This window comes from Engystomops pustulosus, chromosome 3 (genome assembly GCF_040894005.1).
Source record: "Engystomops pustulosus chromosome 3, aEngPut4.maternal, whole genome shotgun sequence".
NCBI lineage: Eukaryota > Metazoa > Chordata > Amphibia > Anura > Leptodactylidae > Engystomops > Engystomops pustulosus.
The window spans coordinates 123,874,189-123,889,277 of NC_092413.1; the positions used below are offsets into that span (position 1 = coordinate 123,874,189).

The window sequence follows — 15,089 nt, forward strand, 5'->3', positions numbered from 1 at the left end:
CTTTAAGCTCTCTGCACCAAATTATAGTACAATAGCAAAATTTTTGCTAGGCTCCGAGGTGAATAACAGTTCACAATACATATTTGTCTGGATTGTAGTGTTCCCGGGAATATCAGGAATCGTCCTTCAGGGTCAGAATATGGTTCTAGTTGCTTAAAGGGGAATTCATTTTTGAGGAGGATAGCTGGAAATAGTTGGGCTGGAGGCAAATGACATCGGGGTGATGTTTAGAATAGTCAATCATGGCTCTATGACGCTTGTCAGGGGAGTTAAGTTCCCTTACATTATGTGACAGTACTCTACACATTGTAATAGACAAACTGTAAGCTCAAGGGTATTAATAACAATCAGACTGAGTAGGATACTAATCTTGTGGTGTTTAACCCCTTACCGACATGTGACATAATAGTACGTCACACGTCGGCTGAGGGTGAATGGAGAGGGCTTACGGGCTGAACCCTCTTCATAGCCGGTAAGTCATTGCTGCATATTGCAGCAAACACTTACCGGTAACAACCGCAATCGGTACTAGCACCGATCATGGGTGTTAACCTGTACATCTTTGCCAGCAGCTTCAAAAAGATGGCGGCGCATGGGCGTGATGTCCATGAGTGTGACGTCATCGGGGGAAAGGCGCCGATCGACTGCCATGACAGCCTCGGGTTTTCCGAAGACCCGAGACTGTCTTGTTTCAACCCATTCATTAAAATGTGCAATTTGCCCATTGTAATCAATGAGGAGGAAAATCGCCATATACTGCCATACTGTAGTATGGCAGTATATGGTAGCATCATCAGACAACCTAGGGTTAAAGTACCCTAGGGAGTCTGAAAAATAGCAAAAATTAAAATTAAAAAAGGGTAAAAAATTATAGAAAAAAAATAAAAGTTCAAATCACCCCCCCTTTCCCTAGCACTGTTAATAATGTAAATAAACAGCAAATATGTCTTTTTTTTTACCAATTTCACTGCATTTGGATTTTTTTTCACATTTCCCAGTACACGGCATGGAATATTAAACACTGTAACTATGTAGTGCAATTTGTTTTGCAGAAAACAAGCCATCACACAGCTCTTTACATGGAAAAATAAAAAAGTTATAGATTTTTGAAGGTGAGGAATGAAAAATGAAAACGCAAAAATGAAAAAGGGCCTTGACAGGAAGGGGTTAATGATCCACCCTTTGGGTGTGTCAAATCTGGATAAGGAGGGGAAGGGAAGAAAAGGGAAAAAATAACAGGGTAAACGTTAAGATACGAACAGTACGTCTTGATAAAGGTATATCATAGAGGAGACTCATAATCAAATAGTCTCCTTACAAATGACACCACAGAAATCAACATGTTACTAGTGTCATGAGTAGCACCGAGATTGCAATAAATAACATTTGCCGATTTTGTATACGCTGTTACATTAGTTGCAAAGAGAACAGAACTAATGAGAAGGAGAAGAACCGGAGAGGAAAACAGTATTAAGGAATTATGACAGAAGTTTTCAAACATTCACATTGGCAGGTGTCGCCATAGGCGATTTCACGTTCATTCTGGGAGTTCAGGTGAGCGTTCGTTGTGGAGTAGTACAGTATGCTTGTAAACTCCAGTTTTAGTAAAAAATCAAGGCTCAGAATGATGAGAATGCTATTTTTGAAGTTCAGTTTTGGCTGAAATATATAAGGGTTGTGTTTTTATGGAGAGACCCAAAAGTACAGTGAAAGCCTCCAACATGTGACCCCTTTTTGAAAGAGACAAAATTTGATTTTAGTTAAATCACTTATGTAGGATTTATTGAAAAGCACAAGTTAAATTTAGTATTTCATTTTTCCACAAATGTTTCATTTATAAGACACATTTGCAGGCACTGACCTGAGCATAAAAATGACGAGACTTTATCTGGCTGCATCTTGTGAGGCCTCGGATTTGCTTGGGTAATTTTTGGGAACCGCTGGCATAGGTCTATAATTATGTGGATGATACAATTATTAGGTATTCATCTAGGGCAGTGGTTCTTAACCTTCTTTGAGGTACCGAACCCACAAGTTTCATATGCACATTCACCGAACCCTTCTTTAGTGATAAATCAAATATGATTTTTTTCCAAATCATATTTTTACTGGTATACAAAATGAACCATGCATGAACATCACCTTGATGAAAGAACAAAACCAACACAGTGAATGAACTCACAACAAATGACATACCTGCAAATCAGTGTGCTGTTGTTTTCGCAAGGTCAGTTCAAGCCAGTAGGTGAATGGCTGTCTCTCCCATGCTGGATATGACTTTCTTGTAGGGAAATATCCGGTGAGAGATTTTGCAAGCTCATCTAAGTGTGTGGCAATTGTTTGCTTCTGTTCCATGGATACAGAAATATCTCCAATTCCAGACACATCTTTGATCCTACTTACACAGTCGTCCAGAAGGGGAAAGTTTGCAAAGTTATTCTTCTCTGTTCATCGTTTCCATAACCAGAGTTTTTTTTTAAAAGCCTTCAGGTTTTCTTCTGTTTCCATGATGTTGACTCCACCATCCTGCATCTGCTGATTGAGATGATTTAGAGCTGCGAATATATGAGCCATGTACGCTAAGATGAGAATGATTTTTTAAGCAATCTGCATGACAATGTTGGCAAGGCAAAATTCCACACGCATGGCAAAAACAGGATTCTGCACCTGTCCCTGGGATAACCACCAAACATTAAAATGGTACAGGAGTATCTCGAATTCAGAGCCCATTTCTTTACACAGCTCACTGAAGAGGCAGTGATCAGAGCACTATCTCGCACATAGTTCACACACTCTACTAAAGTTTCTAATGCTTCTGCCATTTTTTGGAGGCAAGGTTTTTGTTGCCAACACATGCCTGTGAAGAATACAATGCGTAACAATGATGTGTGGTGCATAAGATTTTACTAGTGCACCAAAATCAGACTTTCTTCACATCACGACTGGAGCTCCGTCCGTACAAACTGCAGAGACCATATCCCATGAAAGATTGTTGTCTCTGAGGAAGTCATCCACAAACTTCTTCACATGGGCTGCCTAAGGCCCCTTCCACACTTGCTTTGCAGATCACGTCAGAGTTTGATCAGGGTGCGATCAGGGTTTGGTCAGTGAAAAACGCACATTTTGCATCAGAGTGCAATCAGTTTTCAGTCAGAGTTTGTTCAGTGTCTCAGTTTTTCACACGCGTTTTTGATGCAATTGCAATGCAATTTCAATGCGTTTTTCACGCGCAGAAAATGCGCATGAAATGGACTCAGGGCTGAGCTCTATCTTTTCTATGGCAATTGATGCGTGAAAAACGCATTGCACTTGCAAGTGTCTCAGAGTGCAATGCGTTTTTGATGCGTCTCCATAGACTTGTATGGTGCGTTTTTCACGCGCGTGACTTGCAAAAGTAGAGCATGTCGAGATTTAATTGCGCGTTTAAAAAAACATGCGTGTGTGCGTGAAAAAAATTGCAAGTCTGAAAAGACCCATTGGTTACAATGGGTCAGAGTGCAATGCAAGTTCTGCGCGTCAAAAGCACGCGCAGAAAACGCGCCTGAAAAACGCAAGTGTGAAAGGGGCCTTATTTGTTGTTGTAAGAGGCATACAAAATAAAAACTTTTGTCTTTCACATAGCGCACGAAAACAGCAAGCTGGTCTGTGGTCTTGTCAAGTTGAAGGCTGAGTTTTGCCAATCTTGAAATTAGATCTGCGACTACTTGAGCCAAGATGTCTTTACTCCTGTCATTCTCACTGTCATTTGAAAGGGGAATTTGGGATAATTTACCTTCGGCCACTGTTCTAAGTATCAGATTCGTAATATTAACGCTGCTGGTTTTAGGAGTGTTTTACCCATGGTGTGCAACTTGCGCTGCTTAGCAATCAGGTAAACAACATTGTACGATACAGTGAGGATCGGTTTGTTCACGGGTACAAATCCAAGAGCAGGCAGAGTGGCCCTTTCATTAAATCTGGCTCTTTTCACCTTGAATTCAGCAAGCGTTGTGTTCTTGTATTTCACATCTCTATGCAGCTTCAAGACGTGTCCCTTCAGTTTTGCTTGTGCAAGACTAGAGTTGCTCAACTTGGCATGGCAAATCATGCAGATAGGACGCTGACTCCCATGACGTTCCGTGATATATGTGAATCCATGTTGTACATAGTAGTCTGACAACTTTCTTTTTTTGCTCAACATAGTATGGATTAAAATATTAAGAAAGAAACCACACAATGTACGACTACAACAGTCACACAGTGACTACTGAGCACACTAAATTCCCTGCAGCACTGATTGACCAATTAGTGTAACGTGATTATCTGCAGCATGTGATGGCCAAGTGGGACATGTCCTTACTTATTTACATAATGAGTTGGTTGTGTCTTTACCTCCATGGTGGAGGCTCTGCCAAACCCCTGAGACTGACTCACCAAACCCCTAGGGTTTGATAGAACCCCGGTTAAGAACCACTGATCTAGGGGTATAATGATGATGCTTTTAGTATTAAATAAATTTGATAAAGTAACCAATGGGCAAATATCAGATTGGTTGGGATTTTGTAACAAATTACACTTCCAGGGCTGTGTGGTAAATTTGGAAGCAGCCCTTCCTACACAGCCCAGGTTTGGAAAGCATGTATCACATTGGTATATGGTGTCCTTGCGCATACCATTCTTTGAGTATACACATTTTTTTGGGGGGGCGGGTGTTTTTTTTCTGTCGGTGGCACCACAGACTCAAAGTGCTGCCCTGGCACTATTCGTATAACAGTTACTGAAGAGCTCTTCCCCTCCCCTTCTCCCAAGAGAAGTGATTTTATTACATTTTCCTGGTGCTCTAGATATGTACCCTGGTGGCTGGTCTTTCTAAAAAGGACAAAGGCACTGTACATTGCCATCTGTACAAGGTGAATTGCTATTTTTTGTACCAGATTTTAGTTTTTATAGTGGCACTGTAGGGCTTCAAAATCTGGTCATTTAAATCAACCCCCCCCCCCCCCCAGAAATGTATTATAATCCTATATACATGCATGCTTTTGGATGGGAGTGGAAGCACCATGCAGTGTGACAGTCGTACAGCTGGCATGGTAGTTGGTTTAGGGTCCCAAATCGACCCGACAGGTTTTCTTGAAGTACGAAAAAGGTACTGGTGTCAGAGAATGACAATACAGAAAAATGATTTGGTATCTCTGGTATGGCACTGGGATGTATCACATGGACCACAGGAATGGGATTTTCAAAATCAGGTTTAAAGCTATTCAACGTAATAAACACAAGGAGCAGGTGACAGGGGATAGTAGAAATGGGGAAGAAGGAAGAGTAGACGGAAGCTTATTTGGAAGGTAAATGCCCCGCACACGAGCTAGAGCCTCCAGTGGGCCCCATCCCCCTGCTCCAGTACCCTCAGCGCAGGCACACAGGGGGCGCACAGGACTAGGCCCCTGTGCACACGTACACATTGCTGCTGTCTAATGAATAGCGGGCAGCGCTGGTCAGTACGTGCCCGGGCTGCCAATGAGCGCACAGCACAGACCACAAGTTTCAAAACAACTATGGGGATTTAAATTCAAACACGGAAGCGACTTCCTCGAAGTGTTGCATGTCGGGTATTGTAGTTCCTCCCCGCTGTGTTGAATAGACAGGGGCTTTAGGCGTACTAGCTTTCCCAGAATCCTCTGCGCAGCCCCGGTGCTTGCTGGTGCGAGAATGAATCAGTGGCGTTGTTATTAACGCCATATTGAGAGCAGAGGGAAGGAGCTCGAGCCTGTAATTGCACGGCGTCATTGTGAGCGGCTCTAGCATCCCTCGCCATCCTCCTCAGCCCCGCAGCTCCGTGCCTTAGGCGAGGCCGATACATCTGTGGCACCCACCGCGGGAACTGAAGGGCGAAGAACCGAAGTGGGCGGACGGCCGGAGGCGGAGCAGGCAGCGCCTGAAGAGAGGCCGGGAAGTCCGGAACGGAGCCGTTGTGTGAACCGTCTCGTCAGCTCGTAGTGACCCAGTCACCCGCCCGGACATGGCCTGTGGAGCCACCCTTAAAAGGACTATCGACTTTGACCCCCTGCTGAGCCCGGCGGCCTCCCCAAAGAGACGGAGATGCGCCCCCCTGTCCCCCTCCGGACCCTCCCCACAGAAGTACCTCCGTATGGAGCCGTCACCTTTCGGGGAAGTGTCCTCCCGTCTAACCGCAGGTAAGGCCTGGTGTCGGGGATGGGCATGGAAGGAGGGGGGGAGCCGGGTGTGAGTGCCAGGAGGAGAAGGGGGGGGGGGGGGGGCAAGGTGTGAGTGCCAGGAGGAGAAGGGGGGGGGGGGGGCAAGGTGTGAGTGCCAGAAGGGGGGGGGGGCAAGGTGTGAGTGCCAGGAGGAGAAGGGGGGGGGGGCAAGGTGTGAGTGCCAGGAGGAGAAGGGGGGGGGGGCAAGGTGTGAGTGCCAGGAGGAGAAGGGGGGGGGGGCAAGGTGTGAGTGCCAGGAGGAGAAGGGGGGGGGGGGGCAAGGTGTGAGTGCCAGGAGGAGAAGGGGGGGGGGGGCAAGGTGTGAGTGCCAGAAGGGGGGGGGGGCAAGGTGTGAGTGCCAGGAGGAGAAGGGGGGGGGGGCAAGGTGTGAGTGCCAGGAGGAGAAGGGGGGGGGGGCAAGGTGTGAGTGCCAGGAGGAGAAGGGGGGGGGGGGGCAAGGTGTGAGTGCCAGGAGGAGAAGGGGGGGGGGGCAAGGTGTGAGTGCCAGGAGGAGAAGGGGGGGGGGGGCAAGGTGTGAGTGCCAGGAGGAGAAGGGGGGGGGGCAAGGTGTGAGTGCCAGGAGGAGAAGGGGGGGGGGGCAAGGTGTGAGTGCCAGGAGGAGAAGGGGGGGGGGCAAGGTGTGAGTGCCAGGAGGAGAAGGGGGGGGGGGGGCAAGGTGTGAGTGCCAGGAGGAGAAGGGGGGGGGCAAGGTGTGAGTGCCAGGAGGAGAAGGGGGGGGGGGCAAGGTGTAAGTGCCAGGAGGAGAAGGGGGGGGGGCAAGGTGTGAGTGCCAGGAGGAGAAGGGGGGGGGGCAAGGTGTGAGTGCCAGGAGGAGAAGGGGGGGGGGCAAGGTGTGAGTGCCAGGAGGAGAAGGGGGGGGTCAAGGTGTGAGTGCCAGGAGGAGAAGGGGGGGGGGCAAGGTGTGAGTGCCAGGAGGAGAAGGGGGGGGGGCAAGGTGTGAGTGCCAGGAGGAGAAGGGGGGGGTCAAGGTGTGAGTGCCAGGAGGAGAAGGGGGGGGGGTCAAGGTGTGAGTGCCAGGAGGAGAAGGGGGGGGGGGTCAAGGTGTGAGTGCCAGGAGGAGAAGGGGGGGGGGGTCAAGGTGTGAGTGCCAGGAGGAGAAGGGGGTCGGGGTCAAGGTGTGAGTGCCAGGAGGAGAAGGGGGTCGGGGTCAAGGTGTGAGTGCCAGGAGGAGAAGGGGGGGGGGGGTCAAGGTGTGAGTGCCAGGAGGAGAAAGGGGGGGGGGTGTCAAGGTGTGAGTGCCAGGAGGGGGGGGGGGGTGGCAAGGTGTGAGTGCCAGGAGGAGAAGGGGGGGGGCAAGGTGTGAGTGCCAGGAGGAGAAAGGGGGGGGGGGGCAAGGTGTGAGTGCCAGGAGGAGAAGGGGGGCATTATTATAGTGAGATGCGGTTACGTCTGCCATCACTTGTTGCTGGAGGATGTTGCATTGAGTGGGATTTGCCTTCCTCTCTGTCTGGTGGATTTGGGCCACCCATAGGTCCTTATTTTATACTAGCTGCCTCAGCGGGACTATCTGAAGTGATTTGGGACACTAAACCAACCACAGGTCCTTATGTTTAGTGGTTTAGTGTCCTAAATTGCCATGACAGGTCGTCTTTAAATTAAAGAAGTCCTTTTGGTTGAATTGCTAGTCTTATATCACTGATCTGTAGCAGAGGAGCTTCACTACTGAGCATGTACATAAAGTTCAGCTCAACTAACAGCCTAGAGGAGGATGCACAATCTGAAGCTGGTGGGCTACATGTGCACCCCGCTGACAGTCCATTGAGCGCTTCCATACTGGATATAACGTAATGGTGCAGGAGGCCAGGTAGAGGAGAGTGCAGCTGTGAAGTCCTCTCCTGCCACTCCACTCTGTGTCCTCCTTCTTGATGCTGATTTGTAAATACCAGTCTCCTGTGCTGCTCCTGGCACAGTTCTGCTCTGGGTCCTGATGCCGCCACATACAACTAGCACAGGACATGGAGGAGAGAAGAGGCTGCAATGCTGTCCGGGGAGCAGAAGAGGAGAGTGTTTGTTTTCTTTGTTTTTGTGTCTGCACTATTATTGTCTGCTTTGGGGTCTCCACGATTATTATCTGCTCTGATGGGTCTGGTATTTATTGCTGTCCCGTGGTATTTATATAACTTCTGGGCTAGCATTGACCATATAGCCATGGAACCATAAATGTTGGTCAATCATGGCCTAAATCTTTAGATAGGAGGTTTCATCATTGTTTGTTTATACTTTACTATATCTTTGTGGAGTTGGTGAATTCTGTCACGAATGCGACAGTGAACCTTGGTGACTGCACTCATTGGTGGTCTCTACACCTACATGGCGGAGAGCAACCACCCAACATTTAGCAGATTGTAGGGCCCTGCTGCTGGCAGTCAGTCTTGCTTTGTGTAAGACACTGATTGGATATGTGTGCAATAACCGAGATATTTATTTGAATCCATCATCAGTCTCTCTGATCTGCCCTATACTACATGGGACTTCCGGGTTACGCGCATGTCTTGTGTTCCTTTTTATATCCACGGCACTTCAGTCCAGGGTGTCTTGGAAGATCCCAGAAGTCCCTGTATATATTGGGGAATCCAAACACGTCCAGTTTTTGTGGTTTTGTCTGTGGTGACCTCCTGCAGGTCCTCAGTGTGGAGGGAAATTAGGGTGCAGAAGGGAGTTATTTTCCAGTTCAGCATATAAAACCACCAGCCGTGGTTTATGCGCCCTAGGAATATAGGTATCCATGCATCGGTCTCATGTAACTGCAGTATCAGGTTTTGGCCTTTTTCAGATGGATAGAGTTTTCACTCCCTTTTCTGCGTAACAAACTGCACTTTGTAGTGATGGTATTTAATATTCCATGCCATGTACTGGGAAGTGGGGAAAAAATTCCAAATGCAGTGAAAATGGTGAGAACCCACATTTGAGCCGTTTTCTTGTGGGCTTGGATTTTACGGCTATCACTGTGCCCTAAATGACATGTCTACCTTATTCTTTGGGTCGGTACGATTACAGGGATACCAAATTTATATAGGTTTTATAATGCTTTCATACATTTACAAAAATTAAAACCTTCATAATTGATTTTGCCATCTTCTGGTGCTATTACTTTTCATACTTTGGTGTATGAAGCTGTGGGTGGTGTCATTTTTAGTGACTTTTGATGACGTTTTAATTGCTATCATTTTTAGGACCTTTTGATCACCTTATTTATTGATTACGGCACACGTCAGTAAGGGGTTAACAGCAATATAATGGGGCACACACATAAATGTGTGAACGCACCCTCATAGTTATTATACACATACTGCAGCCCCCACTGTTTTCCATGGGCTCCCAGGATGAAAGGAAAAAAATAATTGTTTTTGTCTTGGGCAAAGTTTCCCTGTATTAGTGTAATTTATACAAGTCTTACATGGGATGGTCAGAGTCTGGTTTTGGCTGCGCCCTAATACATGTGTATATATTGCTAGTATAGGGCGTTCTAGTATGTGAATGACTCTTGCTTGTGGCTAGTAGTTAATACTGGTTCTTCTAGTGAACTCTTTAACCATTGTGTCTAGTCAGAGGGTGACTGAGGTACATTACAGAATAGTGTTTACCAGTCACATGGCTCTGACCAAACCCATTCAGAAGTATCTATGGGGAAATGGTGTGGTTGTAGGTCTGCTTTCCTTTTGTTTTTACTGTGCAGCTTACTGTGCTTCTTTATAGCTAACGCTAGCTGAACAGGTTACACTGATCTCCATAGTGTTATCTTAAGTGTCTGAGAAGGGTCTGCAGTTGTCTCTGGTGCAAACTATACTTTGTAAATGCAATGCAAGCGCCACGTGTGACTGCACCCTCAAATGCAATGCGAGAACCCACAGGTCTTAGCCGATCGCATACACGTTTCCATTGAAACACATGTGTTCAGTAACTGGCACCTAGTTTCTTAAACATTGTGCTGGTTACTCATCGCAATACAAGGGCCATGTTTGACTGCCCCCTGAAATGCTTATCTTCCAGTTCAGCAAATAAAACCACTGTCTGTCAGAATGTGGCCATGTGCTACATTCATACTGTGGGTTTATACGCCCTTTTGGGTATCTATGCATCGTTCTTCTTTAAAGGACACCTGTCATCAGGTCTGTGTCACTAGTCCTGTCACTACTACCTGTTGGAGCAGCTCACAAGGATTCCATCACAGCCTTTATCTAGTTATTTCATACATTAATCATTATAAAATCATCTTTTCTTTATTATGTAAATGAGGCTGGTCACATGGTCAGAGGCAGTGATGTCACCCCTGTTCCCCCTCCCCTCTCCTCCCCCTGCTCAGGTCTGTGTGTAATGTATAGTAAAGTATTGCTGGTATCTGTGCTGCATCCTCCTAATACACATGTGTGATACACAGACATCAGCTACATATGTACCTGACATGTTCTGCCTGGAGCTGTTGTATCTCTCCTATACACACACAGGCTGCAGGGGGCGTGGCCACCAGCACCAGGAAGCACATCATTATACAGCCTCACATTATTATACAGGCTGCCAGTCATGCACTGGGGGTGTGGCTGTGCCTCCCACTCATGAATAGAGTGGACAGCTTGAATATGCTAATGCTTCATTGGACATTTCACAGGTCATTTGCATACAGCTTTAGGACCTCATTGCTTAAGTTTACATGCATGTAGAGGGGCAATGAAGGGATAGAGGCAATGCTCTCTAATGGCAGTTTATGAAAATATATTTAGTTTAGCAGGGTTATTTTGCATGACGGGTTCTCTTTAACTGTAGTATCAGGTTTCGGCCTCAGATCTTTTAGGCCAGTTCAGCTGACACAAGATCGGACCAATACATCCAAAATATGGACCGCATTCCCAGGCCAAATGCAGCTGTGAAGCCGGTCCTGAGCACTAGGAGCATAGGAACTATGAACTTTCAAACGTAAATGAGCTGGGATTTGGCTTATATTAGCCAAGGGGGCGGTAACGTTTTATATAGCACACAGACATGCAGCTAGGGAAAATGGGTTACCTCCACTTGGCTAGTACAATAGTCTGGGCCATGGCAGCTGCAGAGTTACTTCACCCCAGATATTAGAGAGAACACGGCTGCTTTCAATATTGGTGCTGTATTATATGGAATAATATCTCCCTCATATCAAGGATTATATACAGTATGGACAAGTGATCCATCCTGTATGGCACCTATGAGTGAGGCACAAGAGATCTTCTGTCCTTCAGAGATGTCCCTTTACAATGGAGGATTAGTCACAAGATGTTATAACACATCTGTCAAGAATAGTTTTCTTGCACAATGTTCTTGCTGACGTCTCCAGTAACTTCCTGCTCAGTTTGAGAAGTTGGTGCTTGTGATGACGATAAAGGGTTTTGTTCACATGAACATTGGGCCATACCTCAGGCTCGTACATTTTGTAAACCAGAGGGCTCTGGACCTGGTCCAGGCTTTATGGTGTAGCAATTGTAATCTTGCTATAGTGTTGACGTTATGTCCAGTTGTATTCATCGGGCTCTACAATCGTTATGATGTTCTGTGGTTATCCATTCCATAATGGCTGCTTTGTAGACTCTACTTATGAGTGTGTTATTTGGGTGTGTATATATATATAGGAGGTGGATGTCATCCGCAAGAACCATCTGAATTGCATTTTTCATAAAAGGGCATCTACCATCAGGATAAAAGACTATGCAAATAAGCCTGAGGGGCTCCAAGCTCCATTAACACCAATAAAACCTGGAGCCCATCAGGCTCATTTGCATACAATCTTTCCTCCTGGTGGTAGATGTCCTTTAAAACCTAAATGATTCCCCCTCCATTGGCGCCAATGTTAATTTGAGAGTTCTGCTAAGAATAATAAATTGCTAAGATGGCAAATGATCGGACCAGCCCTGATGCGTCATGTGATATGAATGTAGTGAATATGCGGAGGAGGATGACTGTCTGGGGCATCTGCACATTTAACCTCTGTTTCTCCTTTGCAGAACAAATCCTTTACAACATTAAGCAAGAATACAAGCGCATGCAGAAGAGGAGGCATTTAGAAAGCAGCTTCCAGCAGACGGAGCCCTGTACCAGTGAAGGCCATCATTTTCTGCCAGTCAGCCAAAATTTACCTGGTGAGTATCTGGTAGTTGGCCTTTCATTATTTGGGACTGATGCACCTGGTAGAAATGCTAACCGCTCAGGACACACACAGTCGCCCATAAACATGGGATTGGTTTTGGGTACTTGTATGTACTGCTGACATTCTCTTATCTCTTTATCTTATGGTGTCGGATTTTCAGTTTAATGTGCCCTTAGTATTGCACTTGCTGCTTGTGTTCTCTTCCTAATATCTGATAAGCCGGTCCATGCATCCTCCCCAGTACTGCATTGCTCTAGGTCCCATGATACTGTGATGTCCGCACTTCTATTTCATGATATGGATGCAACCAATGAAATAACTTCACTTATTTTGTAAAATCCCTTTAAGAATCGCTTATTAAATAATCTCTTTGAGTCCGCTGGAAATTTAGCATTTTCTTGGCCATTAAATCTAAACATGATTATTTTAATTAAAGGGACATCATCCGCGTCAACGCTGAGGAAGGAACAGCCACTTTTTACGCTGAGACAGGTTGGAATGATATGTGAACGTCTTTTAAAAGAGAGAGAGGATAAAGTTCGTGAAGAGTATGAAGAAATATTGACCACAAAATTGGCAGGTATGGCCATCCTTATGCCTGGTGGTGCCTACATGGGAAGTGTACTATGAATGTGAGCTGCATGTGGCTGTAATGTCAGGGCAGGCCCTGAGAGGCCTTAAAAGCCCTTGTCCACAAGACATGGATGTCTGACACTGAAGAACAGTGCGCCGCCATGGTCACGCTGCAGTGTGATTGGACGTGTTCACATGGGGTACATAGAGGCCCCGGCTATCTGGTTGCTGGAAATTCAGTGATTCAATGGTCTTATCCTTGGGATAGAGAATGAGTCTGTAGTGGGGAAAATGCCTTTTTCTGTTTAAACTACAAAATAGTAAAGGTTCTTGTATGGTAGTTTCTGTAGAAAAGGCCCAAGGCTGCTGCAGTGTCACTGGATTTACATGATCGAGTCCCAGGGTGGCATTTCGTTGCCCTGGGGCTCTGCTTGAATGTACATTATCGGGATGAAGGTGTCTCCCTTGAGTCTCAATAGTGTCTACTGTGATGTATAGTCAGCAGCAGCTGTCAATGCATCATCCCTGTGCCATTGGGTTACTAAGTTTGGTGGGGCCTACCAAAAATATTTGAAAACATTCTCTATCCTCACTTTGTGTTTTTTATTTGGTTATTTAAATTTAAGGAGAGAAGCAGACAGTGGACCAAGACATGGGAGATGAGACTCAATTTCTACTTTTTGTCTTTTTCTTCTCTTGTAGAACAATATGATGCTTTTGTGAAGTTCACGCATGACCAGATTATGCGACGATATGGAGAGCAGCCTGCTAGCTGTAAGTATAGCATGTAGTACTAGCTTCTACAATGCATCCAGCCCTCATGTTTACTGTAATTGTACATTAGCTGAACATGGGTGGTGTGGGACAAGCAGGGACTAATGGTGTGGTTGTGTATTTTATGTTGCTCATTACTGGGGATTTCCTATTCATTGTGACATGCAGACTACACTTCTTGACTTTCTAGATGATGTGCTGTATTAGAAGGGAGTAGGTAGGACATAACTCTGTTTGTCCATATTTTAATGAAAGTTTTCTTTTTGCAGATGTCTCATGAATTGTTCCTCTTTACCTGGCTGTTCTCCCCGTATTGCTGCAAGATGTCCTAGTAATGAATTGCAGCAAGGCCATATTCCCTACCCTGTGAACACAGCTTACTTCAAGCTTCTGTCAGTGGCAACCACTCTTATGCAGCAACTGGTTTCGAGTGCTCCCTGATGTCAGTGCCACCTGGATGTGGATCTATGCTACCTGTATTAATATACCAGTGGCCTCATTGCTGTATCATTGAAATCTGGCTTCTTTTTTGTTAATGTTTTAAAATGGATTAAAGCTGGTGTTCAGGAACATGCCCTGTAACTGTCATAGAAATCGGTCATCTTTTAACAGTTCACTACAACTACAGTGTCCACTGTCTGCAGAAACACGGTGGCAGAAACAATGGGACTTTTTTTTTTTTAAATGACATTTCTCGGATCTGACTTTGGAAAAAGAAAATGGGGCATGTGCATTTTAAAGAACTTTTGTGGGGGAGGCAATACGGATTTGATTACTTGTTTTGTAGTTTTTATTTATTCTATCAGTCTTTAACAATTGTTTATTGCATTTTTTTCTGTCTTTCATTGTTTAACTGCCTTGTAGTACTGGAAATTAGTTGGTAAATAAAAAAAAAAAAAGTACAAAAGCTGTGTTTTTCCCAATATGTTATAAAGACAACAATATGATGATCTGGTCATTAGTCAGGTTGACAATATTTTACACCAGTATCATCTTTTAATTTATATTGGGACATCCTACAATTATTCCCAACCATCCATTGGCAGCTATCTCAAGAAGGAGGGTCATCCGATCCCGTCCCACGGCAGCTCACCAATCTATTATAAGTCTGTAGGGTTGCAGTAAATGGCCACACAAACGGTCTAATTTATTTTTAGCTCTCTCATAGACTTGACTGGAGAGTGATGCACACACCCTGCAGTTGGGAATTGGGTATATATGACAATTTGTGGATGTGTTGTGAAAATCCTTTTTAAAGGCTCATTCACTATTGCTGTCTCCTGTAGAGCTGATCTTGGTGCAGACATTGGGTGGGGGGGCTTTACCTAGCGTTAGTAGCACATAATCTCACAGATGCGGAAGTGCTAGGGGCCAGCCACTTGACACTGGTGTCATTAAAGCCGCGGCCATGTCAC

The 15,089-nt window shown here is 45.6% G+C and overlaps 1 protein-coding gene across 1 annotated transcript; it reads left to right on the top strand.

Annotated features, from left to right (window-relative positions):
- The first annotated feature begins 5,640 nt into the window (after nt 1-5,640).
- Nucleotides 5,641-14,574, top strand: AKIRIN2 (akirin 2). The gene is made up of 5 exons (XM_072141980.1): nt 5,641-6,173; nt 12,185-12,319; nt 12,764-12,907; nt 13,603-13,674; nt 13,944-14,574. Exons 1-5 carry the CDS (start codon nt 5,999-6,001, stop codon nt 13,952-13,954), a joined length of 537 nt encoding a protein of 178 aa, XP_071998081.1. The 5' UTR covers nt 5,641-5,998; the 3' UTR covers nt 13,955-14,574.
- Nucleotides 14,575-15,089: the final 515 nt, after the last annotated feature.

Bases quoted from the DNA above. Each gene is read 5' to 3' on its own strand.
- AKIRIN2 (XM_072141980.1), top strand. From the start codon at position 5,999: ATGGCCTGTGGAGCCACCCTTAAAAGGACTATCGACTTTGACCCCCTG. The intron at 6,174-12,184 runs GTAAGGCCTGGT...TCTCCTTTGCAG, and splicing joins GTCCTCCCGTCTAACCGCAG to AACAAATCCTTTACAACATT. The intron at 12,908-13,602 runs GTATGGCCATCC...CTTCTCTTGTAG, and splicing joins ATTGACCACAAAATTGGCAG to AACAATATGATGCTTTTGTG.